Below are 26845 nucleotides of genomic sequence, written 5' to 3'. Positions count from 1 at the left end.
GGTTTTATGCCCCTGCTGCATTGCATTTTATCTGGATCCCTGAGGTTCTGCGACCCGAAGGGTCGCTCCAATCGTTTGACCTTGTTGACCGACGGCTTTGTAAAAAGATATCCCTGACACTACAGAGTCAAGGGATACAGCAAGGGAAACCCATCAAAGGTGAATATGAAGCTTCCAGAAGAACTTTCCGGGACCTTACTTACCTAACAAATCTTTGAAGTGCCTACTGTTCCCTAAGGCTCAATCGAATACGTTTGTGCCTCAGGCACAGGTCCAGCCTCCCTCTATCCAACGGACAGTAGACATGGATATCAACAAGGCACTGCAAAGCTTGGACATCCACCACGATCGGATGTCAGAGGTGTCCATTGACACTGGACAGGACCTACTGCAAGAAGGCCCTGAATAAGGAGTGGTTTAACCACCCACGGAGGAAGAAGGATCCGTTTTGACGTTGACTGAGGTCCCTCAGCTTGCTTTGCCGGCATATCAACCTATACCGTCAACCTCTTCAACCCCAACTCCCCAACTGGCTAGACAGGTCGGCAGGAGCGAAACGCTCCTAGAGTCGATCCAGCAGATGCTGACACTGTTCCAGAAGGAACAAGAGGAGAATAAGCAAGATCTCAAAGAGATGAAGAGAAAGGTACAGGGAAGGAAACGACCTTGCGCTTCCAGGGCCTCCGCTAAGCCCCTTAAAATATCTGACCTCCCTCACTGTTCTGAACCAACCCCTAGAGGTAGACGGAACACATGCCCATGTTGAATGGGAAGCTTTATATCTCTGATAAGTTGGGTCCAATTCCCTTGAAGACCTTCAATTCTGGTCCAGCTTTCAGCGTACCCAGATTGCTACGTGAGACTGCGAGATGAACCTACATCCCGCGAGGAGACTATGCCGAAGGAAGTCATTGTCCTCGAACATGACAAGGCACAAGCCATCCTTGCCAAGACCCAGAAAGGGGCTGGATATACTAACTATAAAGTCTCAGCATTGAGCAAGAAGCACCCAACCTTCATTGCTCCTTCCTCCAGAGGCCTAGACTGTCATGAGAGCAGTCGAAGAGGGCAAACCCTTCCCAATACTAGAGAAATGCAAACCATTATCTCTAGCTATGCCCACCTGCGAGGAGAATTGGAAAGAGGTACATCTAACCTTCTCCGTCTCGAAGTTGGACCTGGAGATAGCAGGCCAGCAGTTTAATGAGAACCTTCCAAAGTTGCCGAAACATCCTTTGTGAAGGAAACAGGAGATGAAAGACAGTCTTGCCGCCTCCCTGTCTCATCAGAACTGCTTGGAAATGTGTGCAGGCCTTTAATAACGCCCCACCCTTGTGATGGATTGGGGCGAAGACCCTTTCCCACAAGAAGTGGTCCAAGAAGTCATTGCCAAAGCCACCACAGAGAATAGGAACCCTCTCCAAAAGTGGGGCATGTCCTCAAAGAGAAAATCGTCATTAGAACTGCACAATTTCCGACCGTGACCACGACCACGGTGCCTCAAATGGTAGCCCAGCCGTAAACCACCTTTCAGATGGTCTTTCAACAGCTGGTACCCAGTCACCTGTGTTTAATCCAGGCTTTGAAAGGCACTCGACCACATTTCGGCCCTACAAAGGTAAGGGCCCAAAAAGAGGTTCCTCCGGAAACCCCCCAATGGTGGAGGAGGACGCGGTCACGGAAACATGTCCTCAGGAACCTCTAAACAATGAGAGGTTCCAGGTAGGAGGCAGACTTTTCCATTTTTGGGATCGTTGGACCTTTGATCCCTGGGTCCACAGCCAAATTACGAATGGACTTGGTTGGAAATGGAACAAAAAATCCACCCCACTTTTCCAAAATTCTTCCAACACTCCACCCCCTTATTGGAAGAATATACTTCAGAACTCTTGAACAAGAAGGTAATGAGGAAAGCGAAGTCCATCAAAATTCCAGTGAAGGCTGTTTTGTGTTCCCAAGAAAGACAAGGACAAACCCAGTGTCCTTCTAGACTTGTCTCCACTCAACAAGTTCATCAAGAACGACTAGTTCCGGATGCTTACATTGCAACACATAAGGACCCTTCAACCAAAAAGGGGCGTATACAGTCACAATAGACCTGGCAGATTCTTACTGGCACCTACCAGTCAGTTGCCCCCTCTCCTCCTAAATTTGTCTTCACAGCCATGCCCTTTGGACTAAACATAGCCCCCAAGGTATTTACAAAGCTTGCGGACACGATTGTCTAGCACCTACTCTCCGAAGGAGTACAAGTAGTAGCATACCTAGATGATTGGTTGGTGCGGGCAGCATCCAATACTACTTGTCTGCAAGCAGCCGGAAAGGTGATCCAGTTCCTGGAACACCTGGGCTTCAAGATCAATCGCTAGAAGTCTCGCCTTTCTCCAGCTCACAAGTTTCAATGGTTAGGAATCCATGGGAACTTGGAGTCACACCACCTCTCCATTCTATTAAAGAAGAGGAGAGAAATAGTGGCATCTGTCAAGAGACTAATCCAACACAAGAGGATTTCAAGACGCCAACAGGAAAGAGTACCGGGCTCTCTCCGGTTCGCAGTAGGACAGACCCGGTGCTAGAAGCACAGCCAAAGAATGTGTCAGGAATCTGGAGAAGATACGCATCAAACGCTCGAAGAGATCAGTAAGGTTGACACCGACCTGATTGCGCACGCAGCCTAGCACAGACAATTCTCTTGCAACCACCACAAACATCAGTGGTGATACACACGGAAGCCTCCCTGGAAGATTGGGGAGGCCATTTGCATGAAATGAAAGGGCAAGAAATTGATCGTCCCAGTTCAAAAAACTTTCACATCAACATCTTGGAGGCTATGACAGTCCTCCTGACGTTGAGGAGACTATCCCCTTGCGGAACAGTCCACATCAGACTGGCCCTCAACAACGATGTGATAGTAATATGTCTAAATCGACAAGGCTCGAGTTCACCTCACAATAATCATGTGATGTTAGCCATCATCTGCCTGGCAAGAAAGAGAAGATGGCATTTATCAAGTAGTTCACCTTCAAGGGTTCCGCGATGTGACGGTGGATGCTCTATCCAGGCGAAAGCCGATAGTGACAGAAAGGTCCCTAGATGCAGACTCATTCTCCTTTATTTTTTATTAAAGTCCGGGAACTGCAGATCGACCTCTTTGTAACGAGCGACAACAAGAAACTACCTCGTTATGTAGCCCCTTACGAGAACCTTAAGCAGAAGCGATAGACGTTATGTCTCCCGACTGGAACGGACGGAATCAAATTTATGTGTTTCCACCAACCAATGTCCTGCTAAAAGTCCTTGACAAACCAAGATCCTTCAGAGGAACAGCTCCTGTAGTGGCCCCCAAATGGACCAAAAATAATTGGTTTCCTCTAGTTCTAGAATTGAAACTGTAGCTGTTTCCTCTGCCGTACCCAGTTTTATCCAAACTGGTGCAGAAGTCGACTGTTATATTTCACCCTCGAGAACCAACAACATGCATCTCATGATTTTTTCGCCCTAGCAGCGAACAAAAAGTTTGGGATCTCGAAGAATGTGGCCAACTTCATTGTAGAGTACAAGTCAAGTCCAACTTGGAGACAATGTGAATTGTCTGGGGAGAAAGGGGTAACCCTTGTGAATACAAGGGGACCAACAGAAATTTCAACAGGTTTCTGTCTCTCTTTCTTCTCTTACCTACTTAAACGCGGCCTGACTTCCACTACGATAACCACGTGTAAGTCGGCTCTGACTAGACCTCTTCTGTACGTCTTTGAGACGGACCTCATATGCGAAACCTTCTTTAAGGAGCCAAAGCGTGCACTAGACCCAAGCTGGCAACCCCTCCAAAGCCCATTACATGGTCGTTGGTCAAAGTCTTGCACTATGCTTCGAACCTAAACAATGAGGAATGTACTCTAAAGGAACTAACACAGAAAGTCAATTTTCTGTTCGCAATAGCCTCAGGGGCTAGAGTTAGTGAAATATTGGCCCTATCAGGGATTTAGGCCATCTTCAGTTCACAGAAGAGGGAGAACTGAATCTTTTCCCTGATCCTACTTTTCTCGCCAAAAACGAGCTGCCCACCAAAGGTGGGGTCCTTGGAGAAACTGCCAAGTGAAGGAAGATGTCTCCCTATGCCAGTAGGGTGTCTTAAGGTCTATCTTCGTAGAACTTCAGACTTCAAGGAAGGACAGCTCTTCCGAGGTGAAACCTCAGGATCAAAATCTGTCCCTGAAATAACAGAGAGCAGTGCTGGCCTACTTATTCGCAGAGTGGATCCCGACAGCTCACCCACAGGTTATGATCCTAAGAAAATTGCTTCTTCACGGAATTTTTTCCAACTCTATACGAAGCAAGTACATGAAATGAAACATGTTGTGGTGGCGGCGGGTAGTTTAAAAAAACCCGTCGTCTAGGCGCTGCGACGAACAGTGAACTGCTTTGGGACTTTCCAGTGCGTCGGGTGCATGGGTACATTTACCCTCGAGTGCAAATCACAACGATGATTAACACACTTCCATATAGGTACATATCTGACCGATAACACCAGTGCCGAGTGAACGTTGCATCACAGTGTTCAAGCATTTCTAAAACCTGTATGAATCAGTCAGATTTGGTTTCACATCTCCATTGAGTGCCATCATTTCGATGAAATTACATATTTTCTCGACAAGAGAAAATGTAGACCCTGATGTGTTTTCAATGCTGGATCAGATTCATACCTGATTGTAACTATATTGATAATCTAGTTACAAGGTAAAATACTAAACGTATTTGCGTCTTATTGCTGCTATCTCAGTTACAGACGAATAAAACATACTGGAGTTTTAATTAAACCCTAGAAGGGCCCAACTTGAAATCAGAGTACAGGTTTCCAAGGGATGAGAAGGGTGATTGCTGAGATTTACCGTCCTTCCCTATGGAGATGCAAACTTTGAATCCTTATAGTCGAAGTCGACACTTTCCCTGCAGGGGGAAGGAAGCCCTAAGCTAGTTCCAAGCTTAGTGGATATGACAGATAATGATAATGTCATATATAAAGGTCTAGGAGACCATATAAGGAACTCATTCAAAGTAAAGGCACTTATACAAACCCACAGATATAGTATTTCAAGTTAATTCTCTGGTAAGCTTCCATCAGCACGACATGGCTGAACCCAAAAAACGGATTTGAGCAAAGCGAAAAATCTATTTTTGGGTGAGATAACCATGTCGTCCTTATGGATCCACCCTTCCTTAAAATGACCCCACCCGAAACTACTCGCTGCGGCCTTTTCTGCTTAAATGCAACAAGGAATGATGGGCCATAGCAGTATAGGGAGTGGGTCCACCGGGTACCTTGATAACGGCTCCCCTTCATTCGCCCCTCTTCCCCCTCAAAGAGTAAAATCTATTCGGGGTGAAGATTGCTATGTGTCATGTCAAAAATACGTCCCCTGATATTATGGGATATCCTTAAAGTTATAAAGGATACTCGCGCCAGGAGTTAGAATTCTGGAGACTTATGGTTAATTCTCTGGGAGTATCACTGTAGCTAAATATCCGTTAGAAAGCTGCCTAAAGGAACCTTCCATCAGGACGACATGGCTATCTCACCCAAAGATAGATTTTTCGCTTTGCTCAAAATCCATTTTTTGTGCCCAGAAAGCACACTCCGGCAGTATGTTATGTCCAGGGATTATTTTTTAAAGGCTTTAAAGGCCGCTCATGAATGGTAGAGGTAAAGGACAGTGACAATGCCCCAGCAAGGAGGACAATGCCCCAGAGACTCACCATATATGCATGTAATCAGCCCCAAGGCCCCCTCTCCATCCAAACTAGGATCAGGGAGAGCCAGGCAATGGCTGCTGATGACCTAGCAGGTAGACTTATAGGCTCCCCCAAACCCCCCATCCTTAGCTCAAAAGGTTGGCGAGGTTGCAGCGACCAAAGGAACTAACGAGTTTGAGCAGGACTCGAGCCCCAGTCTGGCAAACACCAGCTAGGGACGTTACCAAATAGGCCACCACAACCCTCACATAAATCTTCTTCAGTGAGGTTTTATATCGTAATCCCATGTCGTGGATGAGTTGCCACACCAATGTCACCTAGGTTTCTTCTTGGATCATGGTCGTCATCCTCAATGCCTTTGTAAGTATCGATTGGGAAGAACTTGTCTTGCTAAATTTATCATAATTCTTGCGATGAATAGCGCCGCTAGTAAAGTTGTCGAAGATGGTGTTATGAAGGTAATGATGGAATTGCTGTGGTTTCTGGCGTATTCCTCAAGCTGTCCTGCACCATATGCGGCATCGATTTCACTGTCAGGCCCATGACATCTCTAGCTCAATTATTAAGCATATAATGGAAAAGTACAGATTTTAACTTGAAATGTTATCATGACAGAATGGCTCTATAAGTGAACTACTTGTGAATATTTCAATATACTGCTAATATCACTGGTTGTATTGAACATGAACATTTAAATACTGTGTTACTTTTGCAAATGGTAAATGTTACATTAATGTACTGTACCTTGTAAGCCCCAGAAAATTGAACATAATTTTATTGTGGAAATAGTGTACCCATCAACAACCTTATAGAAATATTAAACCATAAATCGAAAAAGGAAGGCAGGGGCAAGCTTCTAAATACAGTACTGTATACCGGAAGTCCTTCTACCAAGTGCTCTGATTATCAATTGTTCCGCCGCAAATACAAACCTTTCGCTATTTATAGGAGTTATTACTTTTAGGCAAAGCTGAAAACTAGCCAAGACAATTTTAGTGAGGGATAACTACCCCCATACACTAATTAGCTGGTGAGCGGTAGACCAGTACCCCTCTCACTCACACCAGTCGGCTGAGTAACCACTTTTGCTTTTGGCTCTCTCCCGTAACGTAACTTGCCTTGACTATTAATTAGCTTTTTCTTTTTCTTTTGTTACAGGTGTGTGTGCTTGCAGTCCCGTTATGCGGACATGTCCAGGTCCTGAAGGCTGCTCTAGCTGCACCTTCATGACATCTGTTGAGACGGACCCTCACCTCCTGTGCCCAGCTTGCCGGAGCCATCTGTATTCACTGGATGACACTGTGTTGAGTGTCGGGAGTGGCCTGCCTCCCAGTGAGAGAAGTTCAGGCGTAGGAAGAAGAAGTCTAAACATGATTCTTCGCCTTCGGAGCCTTCCTCGAAATCAAAGAAGTCACAGACTTCTGCTTCTTCTACCCCCAAATCTCTTTCTGAAGCTGCTCCTCTGCCAAGCCCTTCCAGGGTACGGCCGAGCAGCAGCGCAGGGCCTGTGACTCCAGATCAACCCTGTGGGATAGGTGAAGGTGTTGACTCCCCTAGTAAGTCGGCTCCTCCCCTTCCCTCAGGGAGCGCCTGCTCTTTCTCGGATCATGCATCCTTTTGGCTATCGCTGGGCATCAATGGTCCCCCGTCGAAGGAAGCTCTCTTTGAGCTCCTTCAGTTGGGAGTGGAGAGAAGGCAGTCATCTCCTTCCTCCGTGGAGGTTGATCCTCCTTGTGTGGGCGCAGGCGCTGCTGCCCGTCGGTCAGGCTCTGAGTTTATTTCCGACGCCGAGGGGTGGTGGCAGAGCTTTCTCCGAGGCAGGTTTCCCCTTCGGGGGAACGATTCTCCCTTTCGCGAGAGAAGACCGCCGTTGAGCATTGGCGGTCCCTGTATGCTTACTGTTCTCCTCTAGGGGTGGAGGGAGAGCCTGGTCTTAAGCGATGTTCTCCTTCGGGAGAACAAACCTCCCCTTTGGAGGAGGTACCTCTCGAGCTGGATCAGTCTCCTCCTCAGGTGGAGTCTGCTGTGCGTTCCTCTTCGGAGTATAGTAGGTGGAACGGTTTGTGATCCCTCTCCATCTTGGACGTTCTCCTCCTCAGGGTGTGAGGAGATATCTTCTTTAACCTGCTGGTTCTCCTCACGTTGACCCTTCGGGGTCTCGTGACAATCACCCTGTGGCCTGGGGTGATCGTGAGCTGTCGGGCTCTTGTCATGTTGATCCTGTGGGTTCTCATGACCCTAGGAGTCCTTCGGGTCTCCGTTGCGTTGAATTTTTGGGTTCTCGTGACTTGGAACTTTCGAGTTCCAGTTACACTGAGCCTCCAGGCTCTCATAACGATGGCTACGCTGAGCCCTCGGGCTCTCGTTCCATCTGTCATGCTGAACCCTCGGGTTTCCGTGATAGGGAGACCTCGGTCTCCCGTTACGCTGACCCTTCGGGGTCTCGTAACTCTGGTTATGCTGAGCCCTTAGGCTCTCGTGCCTTTTGTCATGCTGACCCTTCGGGGCCTCATGGCAGGGAAACCTCGGTTTCCCATTGCGCTGAACCTTCGGGGTCTCGCAACCCAGGTTACACTGAGCTTTTGGGCTCTTGTGGTAAGAAAACGGTGGTTTCCCGTTGTGTTGACCCTTCGGGGTCTCATAACACCGGTATCACTTAGCCTGTGGGCTCTCGTTCCAGACGCTATGCTGAACCATTGGGTTCTCGTAGCAGGGAGTACTCGCCTCGTTGAGTGAATCCTAGGGGTTCAAGCAACCATACTGAACCTGTCGGTTCTCGTGACCACACTGAACCTGTTGGTTCTCATAACCACACTGAACCTGTCGGTTCTCGGGACCCTCTTCATGGAGAGTTTCACCCTCATGATAGAGAGTTTTCGGACTCTAGTGTTGCGTAGCTTTCGGGCTCATGCAACCAGCGTTACGCTGAATCTCCGGGTTCTCGCAGCTCTCATCCTGTTATACACCCTACACGAGTTAGTGACGAGGTTCCTCAGGGTCCTCGTTGCATGGATTCTTATGGGTCACGCGACCTGGGTTTACGATCCATCAGCTACATCACGCGACAAAACAGTTTCGCGCCACACGTTTGGAGCATCAGTGCTTGACGTTCCAGCGTTTCGCTCTAGATAGGGTTCTCACGGTCTGCCATCCTCACGAAATCCCCCTCGTCTCGGCCCAGTAGTTGCTTTGTCCTCGGATGAAATACCATCTCTGTTTTTGGCTGCAGGAGGTCACCCCTCCTATGGTAACCCTTCTGCCAGGAGAGATGTCCATCAGTCTCTCCAGTTTTAAAGGCTTCCTTTGCCTCAGAGACATCAGTCGCCCCCGTGACAATGCCCAGACCCTATCCCTAAGGTAGGCCCGTGCCGATCTTGCCTGTTGGGAAGCCTCCTACAGACAAGAGGGCTAAGAAACCTTCCAAGGTTCCTAAGCCCAAGGGTCTGTGTATTCCTAAGGACCTCCCTCTCAGTTCCTCAGGAGCCCATGACCTCCCATGGCTTCGAGCATTATTCAATGTAATGTGTTAGGTTGTGACGGGAGTCACTCCCCGCTCCCAGTCCTTAGAAGGCACTCCGAGGCTTCCTTTGCTGCCAACTCTTGTCCGGGGGCTTCCCATCCTGCGGTTCCTTCTGGTAGGGAGAAACACTTCTTGCAAGAACTCCAAGGTACCCCCTTGTAATTCAAGATGCCATAGGCCAGACTAAAAGGGAAGAGGAAAAGGATCCTTCCTTCGCTACCTAGGGAAGACAGGGTAACTTGCTATAATGATTCCTTTCGTCCCTCCCCAGTCGAGTTAGTGCTTAAGGAGATACGACTTGTGACTGGGCGTGATGTGCTCCCTCTGGAGGGAGATTACCATCCCGTCTGCAGACAAGCAGAGCCTTCCAGGCTCTTGCTGACATAAGAACGCCTACCTCGGCGCAGGGAGCCGAAGGATTTAATTACCATCCCTAAATCCTCGGCTAGGCTTCCCTCTTCTCTGCTTCCCAGGCAGCCGGAGGTAAGCACTTCTTCAGCAGTTTCCCTGTCTCCAGTCTATCCCAATGACGACTACGACCCACTCCGGGCTCCTATTGGTGAGAGTTCAGATGTGTAAGGGCAAAACGACTCCGAGGACAATGCTTTGCCAGCTGCCGCTAGTTCTAAGCTAACGGAGGATGAGAGGAAGGAATCAGAGCATGCCTTCTGGCAGTTCTTAGCCTGCATTTGATCCATCAATGGGCTATCAGATCCATCGGTAGCCACTTTAGATGGAAAGGAAGATGTTCTTGACCAGTTTTACAGTACTCAGAAACCCCTTAGGGCCAATGCAGCTCTGCCCTGGTCAAAGGGGTTGAGGAATGCCAAATAGAAGGCAGTGTCCCAGGCAACTGGGTCCACCTCCTGTCTCCGCTCCAACTTATCTTCCAAGCTCCTCCCTCCTCCGTTTGTGTTTCAGAGGAGGTACTGTGAGATCTTCGGGGAGTCTCTCCCTACCTTGCCTCTTGATTACTCCGTAGAGGCACTCTAAAGGGCTACGGCCTTCGAGAAGTTTACGAGACTTCCAGTCTCGTTCTCAGCCTCCAAGATCCTCAACCAGGTAAAGGTGCCGAAGTACGCCATGTAGGTGACTTCGTGGCTCGACTTTGGGCCAACACCATCCTGAAGAGGAGGGATGCTGTCATAGGTAGATTCCTTAGACAACTCCCTCAGGCTGAGGTGGCAAGACTGAGGAATGCACCTTTCAAAGGTAATTCCCTGTTCAACCCCAAGGATGTCGAGCCGATGGCAGAGAGGTGGAGGAAGTCCAGCTAGGACTCCCTCATCCGAAAGGACTTAACAGCAAGGCCTTACCCCTCTCAGCCACAGCAGAAACCACCTCTGAAACCGCAAACAAAAAGGGCTAGAGACCTGAAACAACAGGGTCAAAGGGGGTCTAAGCAAGCCCTTCATGGTAAAAAGTCCTTTCGTGTAGAGGAAAGGGAAGGAAGGGATTCATTCGTCCAAGGCCGATCCCATTAGGACAGGCAGTCCTCTCATTTGTCCATGTGTGGGGGGGGATGCCTGCAAAGCCACTAGCAGAGGTGGCTTCACCACGGGGCCGAGCCCTTGATGGTCGAGGCGATTCGTTCAGGGTATCGCGTCCCGTTCACTCTCTCCCTCCACTGACTCAAGTGCCGGTTTCATCGAACTCCTATGCGAAGGGATCTGCACAGGAATGTGCCCTCAGGGCAGAATGCCAGACCATGTTGGAGAAGGGCACTCTCTAAGAGTTCCCAGGCTTTTACAGTCGACTCTTTTGTGAGGAAGGCGTCTGGAGGTTGGAGACTAGTGATCGACCTCTCAGCTCTGAACAGGTTTGCCGAACAGACTCCGTTCAAAATGGAGACGGCCAACACTGTCAGACAAGCGATAAGACCACATGACTTCATGTGCACTCTAGATCTGAAGGATGCATTCTCTCATATCCCAATCCATCCGCCTTCCAGGAAGTATCTAAGGGTCATGCTGAACCAGATGCATCACCAGTTCAAGGTGCTGTGTTTTGGTCTTTCCACAGCCCCCCAGGTCTTCTCAAGAGTGTTTGCCCTAATGTCAACTTGGACTCACAGAGTCGGCATCTGTCTCCTAAGATACTTGGACGACTGGTTGATTCTGACAGACTCGGAGACGGTTCTTCTCCACCACCGAGGCAACTTCTAAGGTTTTGCAAGGGTCTGGGGATTGTGGTAAACCTCAAGAAGTCTCATCTTCTTCCCTCTCAAGAACTGGTATACATAGGTATGCGCATAGTCACCCTAAGGCACAAAGCTTTCCCATCAGATGAAAGAATTCAGAGGCCAACGAACATAGCACAGAGCACAGATCTTCCTCAGATGGACAGAGCTCCCAGCACAGAGTTGGCTTCGCCTTCTTGATCACCTGTCTCTGACCCGACTGGTCCCCAGCAGCCTCAGGATGAGATCTCTCCAGTGGCGTCTGAAATTCCAGTGGAATCAGTCCAGCGATTCCAGGGATCAACTAGTCCGCATAGGGCTAAAGGAACGGTCGGATCTCAAATGGTGGCTGGCTGATCTGAACCTCTGCAAAGGGGTTGATCTTCTCATCTCTCCCTCAGAGTTGATGCTCTTTTTGGATGTATCGAAAGAAGGGTGGGGGTCCCACGTGCTGCACCATTATATCTCCGGCCAATGCTCCGAATCAGAAAGGTACCAGCACATAAATCTCTTAGAGATAAGGGCAGCCTTCCTGGCCCTCAAACAGTTCAACCAGGTCCCGGTGGGGCACTCCGTGGTGTTGATGAGCACAACACCATGGTAGTAGCTTATCTGAACAAACAGGGTGGTACCTTTTTGCAGCAGCTGTGCCATCTTGCAGTCGAGATACTCAGATGGGCAGAAGACAACTCAGTGACCCTATCAGCTCGCTTCATTTTGGGCAAGCGGAATATGCTAGCTGACAAGCTGAGCAGAGTGACTTAAATAGTTGGCATCGAGTGGTCTTTGAATCCTCTGATAGACAACAAAGTCCTGACTTTGTGAAGTTCCCCGACTGTGGATCTGTTCGCAACGGCCCTGAATTGCAGGCTCCAGTTATACTGCTCCCCAGTCATGGACCCCCAAGCTCTTTAGCAAGATGCTTTTCAACAACGGGGGATAAACCTGGACGCCTACGTGTTTCCCCGTTCTGTCTGATGAGAAAAGTCCTCAACCAGGTACGAGCAAGTAACAACTTGCAAATGACTTATAGCTCTGCTATGGCATCATGCAGAATGGTTCCCAGATCTGCAACTCCCTATGGAGATCCTGAGGCAGCTCTCTCCATGGCACGATTTTCTTAAATATCCTCATGCCAACATCTTCCACAAGACTGAAGCGCACGCCTGGAGACTGTCCAGCACCTCCTCACACAGAGAGGCTTTTCGCAACCAGTTGTGAAAAGAATGGCTGGACACCTCAGGAAATCCACAGAGGCAGTCTACCAGGCAAAGTGGTCAGTTTTCTGTGGTTGGTGTTGTGTAAGGGTTATCTCTCCCCTCGATGCCACTGTTCCAACTATAGCGGAGTTCCTTGCATACCTTTGGGAAGAAATGCTTCTCTCGGTCTCGGCAGTCAAAGGCTAAAGGCTACCGCTCAGCCTTGAGTCTCGCATTTAAACTAAGGAGCCGATATTTCCTCCTCGGAACTTTCTTTGCTCATATGTAGTTACGAGCTTACTTGTCCCCAGTCAAAGCTTAGACAGTCTCCTTAAAACGTGGTTCAGGTCTTTCGGTCTTTGAAGGGTCCTCCTCATGAACCATTATGCCAGGCTTCCGATTGCCACCTCACATGGAAGAAGGGGTTCCTGCTCGTGTTGGCTTCGGCCAAGAGAGACAGTGAACTAAACGGTCTATCTGCTGACATCTCCCACTCCAGGAGATGGAGAGAAGTAATCCTCATCTACGTTCCTGAGTTTGTTGCTAAGACTCAAAATCCGGTTGTACTGGAGTCCAGGTTTGGCCCATTTCGGATAGAGTGTCTTTGTTGTGTAAATAAAGATCCAGACCAACTGTTATTATGTCCTGTAAGGAGCCAGAGGTGTTACTTGAAAAGAACAGCAGCAGCTCGCCCCAGTGTGCAAGCGCTTTTCCTTAGTACGGGGAAGGTCAAGAGGAGGGTCACAAGTAATACGATTTCCTCTTGGATCAGGAAAGTGATTGAGAATGCTCTCAATCTAAACCCTCCTCCGTCCACTCGACCCAAAGCTCATGACATCAGGGGCATTGCAACGTCCCTGGCGTTCAAGAAGAACTTCTCCTGTGCGCAGGTACTGCAAGCGGGCGTGTTGAAGCATTAAATAATCTTCACCGCCCACTACCTGCTAGATGTAACCCTCAGGAACATGGAAACCTTTTCCATTGGTCCTGTGGTGGCCACACAACAAGTGGTGTGAATTCCTCAAGCTCCTTGATGGATAGGTAGCAGAGGGTTGAGGGCTGAGGTTATCCGGGTTAATCTGGGGTTAATGAGGAAGAATGTCTGGCTCCTTTCTTCCTTTCACATTCTCCTCCCCTGGGGAAATAAGACCACAGCATAGCTGACCTCACCTCTCTGCAGGTAAGACTCGTTTCTCTTGTGCATCCTCAGTATTTTACATAATACTTTGCTATGTCCCCAATACCTCTTGAGGGAGGGTATTAGGTAAGTCTTAGAACTCTAGGCTTGTACTCGAGTTCCTATGTAAAGACAAGCCACTAGTGTGTCTCACACAAGCCTCTGCAGGCTGCTATCAGTGGGTTAATTGGTAACGACATTTGTTTTTTGCAAGGGTAGGGTTCCTACTAATTCGATCATATGTCAAAATAGTGAGAACCCCGAGTCATAGCCAAGGCCAGTTGGTAAGGCTTCTTCCCTCTTAAGAGTAAGTCACCCCTATAAATAGTGAAGGGTTTATATTTGCGCCATAACAAATAACAAATTTGGAGATAATTTGTATTTTTCCTAGCATACAAACCTGGAGCTATTTATACAAATTGGCCAGCCTCCCTGTCCCCAAGAAGTCTTACCAGAAAGCAAAAGTGGTTACTCAGCCGACTGGTGTGAGTGAGCAGGTTAGCCGGTCCTCCACCCCCCCCCCCCCCCGCTAACTAGTGGATGGGGTAGTAATCCCTCACTAAAATTGCCTTGACTAGTTCTCAGCTTTGCCATAAAGTAATAACCCCTATAAATAGCTCTAGGTTTATATGATAGGAAAATACAAATTATCTCAAAATTTGTAATTTGATGAAAGAATTTTAAAATAATTCAATCATGTTCCATAATCCATCTCTATTAAACTTCAAGGGAACCCTTAAAGAAATTAACACTTATCTTTTTAGAGAAATCTTTAGCATATTGGTTACTTTCTCTGCATTATATCCAGCAAATGCATTGGGGCATCCACAATAATTATATAGCATCATGTTTGAAATAGCTGACACAGTTAGATGGACATATACTTGCAGCTATAGATGACATCATATTGGGCTATAAAATAAAACTATGGTATTTGAAAACCAGTAAACTACAGCCCCTCCAAGTTTCTGTCAGGCCACTCATTTGTATACTGTACTATAAATGAACCACGAGGCTGTAATATCTTCCAAAACAATGAAATACTGACACAATATAAATTGATTCAGTCTTTAAGGAAAATTATTTCTGAAAGGTACCCAAATGAGATAACTAAAGTAAGTTCCGATTTATCCTAGTCTTTGAAGTCCTAAGAAAATGCCACCTGCAAGATGACTTCTACCTCATAGTTTTCATATATTTTTGTAAATAAATTATATAAGTTATTTCAAATACTGTACAAAGAAATGCTGCTATTTTGACACCCTGCTTAGTGTTAAAGCCTTTTCTCACACAAAGCATTCTAAGATCTATGAATAAATCAATTGCCTGTATATTAGATAAATAAGTGATTAGATACTGGGGCTATACTTTGGAACACAATGTAGAGACTTGAGTTATAACTAAACATTATTTTGAAGACAAGTTTTTACTCTGGTACTAGACTAGGGATTAGTCAAGGTGCTTAGTAAGTTTATTTTCTTAGTACTCTCAATTTCCTCTTTTTTTCACTGACCCACCTCTGTTAGAGTGTGAGTCTGCAGTATGAACACCCCACCTCTAGTAGAGTGTGAGTCAGCAGTATGAACACCAGGGGAGGTTCATAAAAATAAACAGAAATTTTAATATAATCTTATTTCTATACTCGCCTGATGTCCATATACATCCCCATCCACCTCCCCACTGATTAGTGATATGAAATGTAAAGCATTTGTGCTATACCCAAGCAGAAGTTATTGCCATTAACTGCTAGATTGTCTCAGTACTATACTAGAGGCCCAGGCCTATTGAAAGGAAGGGAAACAGGGAAAGTTTTATTTATGAGGTAAACATCATTATAAACTAGGTATCAAGAGAGAAGCAATATGAACATCAGGCAAGTCTAGAAATAAATCTTATTGAAATTCTATTTTTTACTATTAACACAATTTAGAATAAATTTCTGAAGACAGAAAATAGCTGTGTCTTAATTGGATATAATGTAACTTGGTTTTGACTTATGATCAAATGAAATGGCAAAAAACTTGTCATTATAAATAGAAATACACCTGTACCATATATATGCCTGCTCTTCCACAAGCATCTGGCACTTCTTTCTTACATTCATCTAACACCACTTGATATACTACACCTTTCACCCAATCATACCTCTCTTCCTTTATTATAATATGACGAGAGCCATTTGTATTTGATTTGTAGTACCTGATGTTGATCTCATAGTGGTGCTGCTACTCTATAGTCTCCCATCTCAGAGTTGTTTTGAAGTTTGTCAATACTCTAATGGTTATGGTACTGTATTGCGATTATCTCCTTTGATGCCTTTGATTCTGGGTAAGTGTTATTTTCTTGGTATGGGCAACAAAATGTACACTCCTTAATCTGTGAATTTATAGAATTGCATGTTTAAACTTTGATGGTATGTACTGTTTGCAGGCTTTCAGCTTAGCTTTTTTATATATACTGTATTTGCCAATGAAATATTCATAATTTCCAACTACAGTATTGCTGTATTTATCAAGAGTGCATTTTTTTCACATACCTGGCCTGCAAGCTTTGTTTTATATAATTCTATCAAAAATTTATCAAAGAATGATAAATGTGAGTAAATAGCATTTTTTTGTGTGTGTCAGAATAGTCTTAGAGACTGCAAAAGGAAGTTGTTTAAATCTAGAGAATTGATAGGTTTGATAATGGAACAACTTTTAAGGCAGAATAGCCTGTGTTATATTCTGTGCTGTGTTTGTAATAAAAATAGACAGATTTTGCTTGATGCTCACTCCACAAAAAAAATTTAATAGTAATATTTTAGTTAGACTATAGAAGAAAAGTACCAAAAGCCAATTTTGTGAAATATGCCATGTTGTAGTGTCAGTGCTGTGTGTGCTTTAATTGTGTCACTGCATTTGTCTTATAAGCTCAGCATGTTACAGTATTTTTATTTGTCATAATAATTAATATTATACTTTTAAGTTAGTCTATAATTTTCCTAGATAAAATTTAATGTTTAAATACTATACAGTATAAATATTAACATTAAAATTAAGTTCCCTAAACATCCGAATTGTTATTGATGTAGTAAAGTTATGTTTATTAATGAAATACCTATTTTATCGGTTTGTATCTCTTGGTATGCGAAGAGAACTCATTATGTTAAGCCAGATGTTGACTAGGTAGGTACACTAATTACAAAATGGTACATTTATTTAATAGATATTTCATAATTTTTTTGGGGTTTATGAACATACTGTGTTAAAAAGAAACATCAGGCACTTCCATCACAATGATATTTTCATGTTACAGTTAAAATCTTGAATTGTTATATACAGTATATAGTAAAAATTCAGTAAACAAAACTTTTACTTTTGGCTAAGTATTTTGTATGGTAATCTGCAATTATGCCTCACTGAACATATAATTACTAAACATGGCTAATGAAAAAATTACTTTATTTGCTTTTACATCATAAGAAAATATTTTTGGGGTTAAGAACTAAGTGATCTCAAGGACATTCCCATTTAGGCTAGAACAGCAAATCCAATACAACAGGATATAATAAAGAAATATCACCTTCCGTGCACTAGAGCCATTGTATCAACATATACGCCCTGACTGCATGTGCATAAGAACCACAAGTTCAGGCTCTCTAGAACCTGTCACAACACCTCATTTGCTAAATTTGTCTGTTAGCTTATGGCACATCACCTATTGAGATGCTTTACTAAATGCAGTGAAGACGGCAATGCCACCTGGATGATTTTTTACCACTGGAAGCCTTCTGTTCCCAGTGAAGTGTGTGCTTTTTTCCTACAGAACTCCTGTGATTGAGGGAGAGAGAAAAATTTTGCTTCTGATTCTGCTTAAATTTTTGAGCTAAGTAAAATTGCTTAAGATGACTGTTTTCTAAGATGATTGTTTTATACATGTCTTGCCTGATCTTCCAACGCCTCATCTTCGATTGGCTAGCAAAGATGCCGTGGTGACGTGGCAGCCATTAGCAAGGCCTGTTCCTATTGTTTGCCCTTCCCCTTCCATTTTTTCATGTGTAAAATAGTAGACTTTTACTATGTTTAAGTTAATCTTATTCTATCTTTAGTTTTTATATAAATATTAACTTTCAAGTCATCTTTACATACGATTAAGCAGACTAGCCTAGATCAAGGTTGGGACAGTTTAGCCATTTCGTAGCCTAGTCGCGATTTTCCAAGTTGCTGATACTATCCCTCAATCTGGATCTTTCCAAACTCAGCCTGATCAGTGACTTAAGTTTTCCCAGAAGCCAAAATTTTTCATCAGTGGCTCACTTGAAATGTTGAAACAGGTGATTTTTTAATTTTGATCTGGGCACTTGTACAAGTTCTGAGATGCCACATCATGCGCATGTCAGTTGTCGGCAAGGATCCTCTCTAACCAAGGTCTCTTGTGTATTTCTTCAAGAAGAAAGTACCAGAGACAACTATCCTTAGGTCTGCTTAGTACAACAGCTCCAACTTTCTCTTACTAATGGAATTTATTACTCTATAACAACTGATAAGATCTTGGTTCTTGGGATTTTTGCAGACACCCTTCCCAGTTAATGAACCAGTAGAGTTCAAACTGACAGTAGAGACCCAGATGGAATGACATAATGTCCTGACATTTGAGTTCTCTGTCATGGAATATACTTGCAAAACCTTAATCAGTCCACTTGTGGATGATTCATCTTAGACCAGACATTTCTATAGTTTTTTTAAATGTTTGACTAAAGATAAAACCGTTACAAATCCATTTGAATATGTTTGTATAAGATATCCAATCCAAATAAAACCTTAATTCTCATTGGCAATAATTGAAGCCAAAAAGTCTAGTGTTACGGATAGTTATTGCTCTATGTATGGACATCACAATAGCCTGGCATGTATCGGGAAACAGAGGGACAAGGATGAAGAAATAGTAATTTCTTGGGAAGGAACTCCTCTGTTGGTCCAAGACCAGGATTATCACACTTCAAACTCAGTTTGTTCCAATAAAGACGAATTTTCGGGCAGATCAGCTGAGATGCAATCCCCAATTTCTGCTCTTGAAATGGTCTAAATCCTCTTGTTTACTGGGATTTGTGGAAGGGGGGGGGGGGGGGAAGATATATGCCTAGTATAAAAAGTGATTGCCTACTTTCAGAATACTGTACAGTCATACATTGCAAAATTAAATTTGACTAAATTTCCTTATACAAAAGGTAAATGACTTAGAAAATAATGGGCATTGTTTGTTGAGAAGTCTACTTGTCAGTGTTATCAAGAAAAGACTTGAAAGCATGTGGTAAAAAATCTGGAAGCATTCAATGCTTGGCTCTAGTCTTTGGTGTAAAGCACGAAAGAAAGCTTGTAGTTGGAATGACACTGCATGTCATTTGCCAGTTGTTTCTAGCTGAAAATCTCATTATTTTTGCTTTGTGGAACTCAAGTGAAGTGCTTGGTTAACAATTCAGCAAGTAGAATATAGATATGATGAAAATGACTTGTATGTATGTTTTTAACAAGAAATGAGGTTGTAAACAATGATGAAGTCATAGTATAAAACCCATTTACTTTTGGAGCACGCTTGGATGGGGAAATAACATCTTCATTGTGCCTGGTGTTGTTCATTGTAGATAGCACCAAAATTTTTTTTCTGCCTACTTTAAGCCCCTGGCTGTATTCCTGTCTTTTACTTTTCATTTATTCTTTCGGGTTTCTTAATATATAGCTTTCCAACATCTTTACCTATACTGTACCTTGTTCCAATTTTCAGTCATAAGAAAAGTTTAAAAAAGACTCGGGATTGGTTATTTGGTTAAATTTTGGTTTAGGGCCTCAGTTAATACAGTACTGTAATATTCGATGGCAAGAATTTGAACATTTGAAAGCTTACACCAATACATTTATTAGTTTTCATCGTGAAACATAATTAACATAAAAACAACTTTCTCTGTTATTTAGTAAGAATTATTTTGAAAGAGTAATTTTGTTTATTGCTATAAGTAAGAGGACAGTTTTATGAATGATAGGAATTTTTTTTAGTAACTAAAAATAAAAAACAATACTGACACCCAACATTTAGTTTTCATTATTTTCCCTTATCGTTTATTTTCTGCAAAACTGTACTTTTTTCGTTTAATTGTTTTCCAAATGCATAAAATTGTGTGGAAACATATTTATCAAATATTGTTGATTTTGTAAGTTCTAGGAGTTTCCTCAGTACAGTAATATTGATTTCTTGGGCCAAAGGACAACCTATGACACAAATTTTGTCAAGGAATAATCCTTGGAGGAAAATTAGTCTGTCAAAGATGATCATCTCTTTCATAAAATACTGCAGTACAATATATAGAAGGAAACCCTTAAAATTATAGCAACAGTAAACATGGGAATAATTTCAAGGATAATTGTATTTCAGTGAAGAGTATTCTTACATATTGCCAGCATGTGTATGCAAATCATTGTATGTTCATATTTTACATACTTAGAGCAGTGCATAATTTTGTAGGAAAATGGTGGTGAGAATTCTAAACCTCATTTTGAAGCCGATCATTTGTGACATTGTGGTGTTTTATATCTTTACATTTTATTTCTGATAGTTTATTTGAGGAAACTTTGGGAATGAAAATTTTTTAATGAAAAGTCAGGATAACTAATAGAACTGAATTATTTTCTGTAATCAATTTTGTCTATGCACATTTTTTGAAGTGAAGATAAGGTTTAAGGTGTGGACTGTATAAACTTTGTTGTATCTATGTATCTGTTTTCATGCCTGAAATATGTGTATATGTAAACATCTAAGGAACAGTATTGGAGGCATCATTTATTCAGTGTAAATGGTTTTCGATATTTGTTGAACAATTTACATTGCCAAAATCACAGGTGTTCTTGAGGCAGTACAGTAATGTTATTTGCTGATTGCAGACACAAAAAATTTCTTAGTTGTGACTATTTCATGTGTAATTCATAAAAGAAATTGTTCCTTGGGCTGTTTTCTATTCAGTTTTACAGCTGTTAGTGTGTTTTTTTTCTGCATTTTTTAATATAAGAAATGGCCATAACATTTTTAATTTAGAATTATTAGTTTTAATTCATTATTGTTAGCAGTAAAATATTTATTTTTCATTGACTAATGTCTGTTATGGAAGAGAAAATATCTAGCCTTGTGTTGAATTTCTAAATTAATTGTGACCATACTTGTATTAAAAATTGCTTCTTCACAATTTTTAGTATAACGTCATGGTTGCAGTTTGAGTTTTCATTCTTATTTTGCAGGACTACCATGTGATTTTCATGTATGAGCCAGATGATCGCTGCTTGGTGTATGACTTGGATTCGGATTTACCCTTTCCAACGTACTTTCACAAGTATGTAACAGAAACCCTCCGCACTGACCACATACTACGACCAGAGCATCACAGGTTAGTTAGTTTAGGTTTTATACAGAAGCGGCTGTTATAGTTTACAAAATTTGACAGCATGTTTCTCATGTCAATTGAGTGCCCTTAAAAGTTTTTTCCTTGAAATTAAAAATCGCAGTTTGTCAAGGATCGTGAAATTGTTTCAGTTTTTAAATTTTCAAATTTCAAATCGCTAGCAACGTATAGTAAGTCCCCTACGTAAGAATGAGATGTGTTCCAAAAGGGGGTTCTTAAGTTGAAAACTTGTACATACTTACATATACCAAGGCACTTCCCCAATTTTGGGGGCTAGCCGACATCAAACAAATGAAAAAAAGGGGACCTTTCCTCTCTACATTCCTCCCAGCCTGACAAGGGACTTGACCGAGTTTGGCTGGTACTGTTAGGGTGCCACAGCCCACCCTCTCCCGTTATCCACCAGAGATGAAGCTTCATAACGCTGAATCCCCTACTGTTGCTACCTCCGCGGTCATCCAAGGCGACCGGAGGAAGCAGCAGGAACTACCGAAACTGCATCACAATCGCTCGCCATTCATTCCTATTTCTAGCACCCTTTCTTGCCTCTCTCACATCTATCCTCCTATCATCCAGAGCTTTCTTCACTCCATCTATCCACCCAAACCGTGGCCTTCCTCTTGTACTTTTCCCATCAACTCTTGCATTCATCACCTTCTTTAGCAGACAGCCATTTTCCATTCTCTCAACATGGCCAAACCCCCTCAACACATTCATATCCACTCTAGCTGCTAACTCATTTCTTATACCTGTTCTCAACCTCACTACTTTGTTCCCAACCCTATCTACTCGAGATACACCAGCCATACTCCTTAGACACTTCATCTCAATCACATTCAATTTATGTCTCTCCGTCACTTTTATTCCCCACAATTCCGATCCATGCATCACAGTTGGTACAATCACTTTCTCATACAGAACTCTCTTTACATTCATGCCAAACCCTCTATTCTTTACCTCTCCCTTCACTGCCCCCAACACTTTGCATCCTTCATTCATTCTCTGGCGTACATCTGCTTCCACTCCACCATTTTTTGCAACAACAGACCCCAAGTACTTAAACTGATCCACCTCCTCAAGTATCTCTTCATTCAACATGACATTCAACCTCGCACCACCTTCTCTTCTCGTACATCTCATAATCTTACTCTTACCCACATCGACTCTCAACTTCCTTCTCTCACATACCCTTCCAAATTCTGTCACTAATCGTCCAAGCTTCTCTTCCAAGTCTGCAAACCAGTACAGTATCATCTGCAAACAACAACTGATTTACCTCCCATTCATGATCATTCTCGTCTACCAGTTTCAATCCTTGTCCAAGCACTCGAGCATTCACCTCTCTCACCACTCCATCAACATACAAGTTAAACAACCATGGCGACATCACACATCTCTGTCTCAGCCCCACTCTCACCGGAAACCAATCGCTCACTTTGTTTCCTATCCTAACACACGCTTTACTTCCTTTGTAGAAACTTTTCACTGCTTGCAACAGCCTTCCAACAATTCCATATACAGTAACCTCATCACATTCCACATTGCTTCCCTATCAACTCTATCATACGCTTTCTCCAGATCCATAAATGCAACATACACCTCCTTACCTTTTGCTAAATATTTCTCGCATATCTGCCCGACTGTAAAAATCTGATTCATACATCCCCTACCTCTTTTAAAACCACCCTGTACTTGTAAGATTGCATTCTTTGTTTTATCCTTAATCCTATAAATCAGTACTCTACCATACACTTTTCCAACCACACTCAACAAATTAATACCCCTTGAACTTGACCACTCACGCACATCTCCCTTACCCTTATATAGTGGTACAATACATGCAAAATCCCAATCTACTGGTACCATTGACAACACAAAACACATATTAAACAATCTCACCAACCATTCAAGTACAGTCACGCCCCATTCCTGCAACATCTCAGCTCTCACACCATCCATACCATGTGCTTTTCCTACTCTCATTTCATCTAGTGCTCTCCTCACTTCCTCTTTTGTAATATCTCTCTCATTCTCATCTCCCATCACCAGCACCTCAACACCTGCAACAGCAATTATATCTGCCTCCCTATTATTCTCAACATTCAGTAAACTTTCAAAAAATTCTGCCCACCTTTTCCTTGCCTCCTCTCCTTATAACAACCTTCTATTTCCATCTTCCACTGTCTCTTCAATTGTTGAACCAGCCTTCCTTACTCTTTACTTCTTTCCAAAACTTCTTCTTATTCTCTTCATATGAACGACCCAATCCCTGACCTCACCTCAGGTAAGCCACCCTCTTTTGCATCAGTTACCTTGCGCTTTACTTTCACATTTTTCTCTCTATATCTTTCATACTTCTCTACACTATTACTCTGCAGCCATTCTTCAAATGCCCTCTATTTCTCTTCCACTTTTACCTTCACTCCTTCATTCTACCATTCACTGCCCTTCCTCATGCTGCCTCAAAAAAATGTCTTGCCTCACACATCACTTGCAATCCCAACAAAGTTTTCTTCTACTTACTTCCACTCCTCCTCTAAATTACCAGTTTCTCTTAATTTCACTCTGTCATATGCAATTTTCAACCTTTCTTGATATTCACTTTTTACCTCCGGTTTTATTAGCTCTTCAACCCTCACTAGCTCCCTTTTACATCCACCCCACTCTATTCCCCCACTCTTTTGCTACAACTAATTTTCCTTTCACCAAAAAATTATCAGACATACCGTTAGTCATACCCCTAACCACGTGCACATCTTTCAATCTTCCAAACATTCTTTTAGTTATCAACACATAATCCATTACCGCCCTTTCTACCACTCTTCCATTTGCCACTCTTACCCATGTATACTTGTTTTTATCTTTCTTTTTGAAAAAGCTAGAACTTATCACCATCTCTTGCTCAACACACATATCCACCAGTCTCTCACCACTCGTTTTCACCTGGTACGCCATACTTCCCAATGACACCTTCTACCTCTCCAGCGCCCACTCTAGCATTTAAGTCACCCATGACAACTACATAATTCCTTTTACCCAGTCCTTCTACACACCTAGTTAAATCATTCCAGAACTCATTCCGCTATTCTTCACTTTTCTCACAACCTGGCTCATACGCACTAACAAAAGCCCAACTTTCCCTTCCCAACCTAACCCTCACCCACATTTACCTAGATGATGTCTTCTTCCATTCCACTACTTTACCTGTCATCCATTCACGCAGCAATAAAGCCACACCCTCTCTTGTTCTTCTCTTTCAACCCCAGACACACTTACCAGTCACTTCACCAAACATCACTTCACCCTTCCCTTTTATCTTTGTCTCACACAAAGTCAATATATCCATTCTTCTATTCCTAAACATTCTTCCAATCTCACATCTTTTATTCTCTATCGTACTACATCCACGCACCTTCAGACACCCCAAAACTAGAGTGCAGGGAGCAGTCACTCCCCCCCCAGCTCCACCTCTTCAATGTCTCACAGGAGTATATGATACAGGAGAGGGGGTTCCAGCCCCCATGCCCCATACCTTTTAGTTGCCTTCTACGACACGCAGGGATACTTATAACCCCCAACCCCCTAGTCCTCATGGTTTTCAGTCTGCTGGTCTTGATAAACTAGTAAGCGAGTCTATGTATGTATCAAGAATTCCTACTGCTATTTCTATTCAGTAGAATACTTACAAGTTTTTACAAGTTAGTCTATTTATATTCACTAAAATATTTTTTATCTGTTGCACACCCACAGGTTCTTATCTTTGAAAGTTCTTATCTAAGGGACTTACAACTAATACAGTATTTATTTCATAGCAAGCATGTCTAAATTAAGCTATATGCTCGCCTGTCTACATTTCAGTAAATACTGGAACTCACAGATTAGTTCATAGATTTAATCAGAACTAATAGAAACTGATATTTTTAATTATCTTGTATTATTTATTAGTTCAGGTCCATTTATTTGAAGGCCTCGTTGGTCTATATGCAAGAAATTTCCTTTAGTTAACAAATACTCACTGGTATACAGATTGATTGAGAAAACTGTAATTAGTTAATGAATACAGTACACATACTATATTGAAGTATTAACCGCTATTAAGATCATAACTTTAACTTCATGATATTTTTTTTTAGAACATTTCAATACCTGAATTACGGATAGTATATTACAGTATAGGGCGTCATGTATCACTTTATTGTGAGGTCATTGTCCAGTAAATGTTTTGCACTTAGTTTATTAGTGTTCTAATGAATTTATACAATCAAGAGCTGCTTAAAATGTGACCATGGTAAAGCTCTAGCTTGCTGACTTCCTTTAGTATTTTAGGATAAATCTATTTTACTCTAGTTAATATGAAAATCCCATTTACATCTGCCCTAGAAGTTTCAGATAATGCATTTTCATGCCAGGATTTGCACATCTAATTAATTTAATTTTACTTTGTTCCGTAACCGTAATACAAACCACGCTATTTACAAAGGGGTTACCTTTTAGCGTAGCTGAAATGGCGAGCCATTAGAATTTAACAAGGGTGTATTACCCCTGCGCTAGTTAGCGGGGGGGGGGGGGGGTAGTGGAGTGGTAGCTAGCTACCCCTCCTCCCCCTCACACACAGGTGAATACTCACTTTCACTTTTGGCTCGGACTGTGACAGACGTCTCTGTCTTGGTCCTCTCTTGGCAGCCATTGTTTGTTTGTTTTGTCTTTACTTAATCGCTTACTTTTCATTTACTCAATATATATGTAAACATGTTTTCATGTTTGTATATATATTTGAGTATAGAAATAAGTAAGTTTCCTTTTCAGATTTGTGTGTGTAGTGTACGATATCTACGTGGAGGCCTCGGCAGTTAGGCCACCACGGCGTAATTTTATGGGTGGCGATCGAGTTTGACTTATGTCTTTCTCTCTCTCTCTTTTGAGGTCGTTCACCCTTTTACTACGTGTTACTACGCCCTTGTAGCTTCCTTTCCGTGTGGGGGGTTGCTTCGCCGTACGTTTGTCTCAATTAGTTATGAATCTAATTGTAGTTGGTTTTTGTTTTTCAGCTTGTAGAACGATTCCTTTCGGGGTTTTCGTTCTTTCTTTAGTGTTCATTCATTTTTAAATTACATAATTACATAGTTACATAATTATAATTGTTATAATTCTGTTTTGGTTACAGCTCTCCTTCCGCGAGTGTAAGTGGTTGTGAGGGCACGTGCCTGTTGTGTAATTCTTGTTCCTTTCCCACGGGATTCCTCTTCGGAGCCTTCCCGGGGGAATGAATGTGTACTAATATTATTTGTTTTATTTTTTTACAGTTACCGATCTAGTTCGTTTCTGTAATATAGCAACGGTGTGAGCTGTCTGGTTGAGTCCTGGGGATTCGGCTGTTGCTGCCTCCCCCCTTGTATTTTCGTCAGGGGCATGTCTCCTTCTACTGGTAGTACTCCCGTGACGACGGACAGCTCTCCAGTTCATTTTAGAACTCTCAGGAGGCTTGCCTCCTTGGGCGGGTAACTTTCCTTCCGAGGGAAGTTTTTCCTGTCCAGGCTTGAGTTTTTCCCCTTTTGGGGGGTTCTTCTCATGCCTTTTTTTCGTGCGACTATGC

At 43.0% G+C, this 26845-nt stretch overlaps 1 protein-coding gene across 11 annotated transcripts in view; it reads left to right on the top strand.

Moving 5' to 3' along the window:
* The window catches only part of tun (tungus), a 285848-nt gene that overhangs the window by 219426 nt on the left and 39577 nt on the right, over nucleotides 1–26845 (top strand). For all 11 annotated transcript variants that reach the window (XM_068383106.1, XM_068383102.1, XM_068383098.1 and 8 more), the window contains one exon: nucleotides 21092–21237. In XM_068383106.1, coding sequence (XP_068239207.1) covers nucleotides 21092–21237 — 146 coding nt within the window. The remainder of the gene's footprint in view (nucleotides 1–21091; nucleotides 21238–26845) is intronic.

Source organism: Palaemon carinicauda, chromosome 11, assembly GCF_036898095.1.
Source record: "Palaemon carinicauda isolate YSFRI2023 chromosome 11, ASM3689809v2, whole genome shotgun sequence".
NCBI lineage: Eukaryota > Metazoa > Arthropoda > Malacostraca > Decapoda > Palaemonidae > Palaemon > Palaemon carinicauda.
The sequence above is the reverse complement of the archived record's forward strand: the minus strand, read 5'-3'. Positions and strand labels throughout refer to the sequence as shown.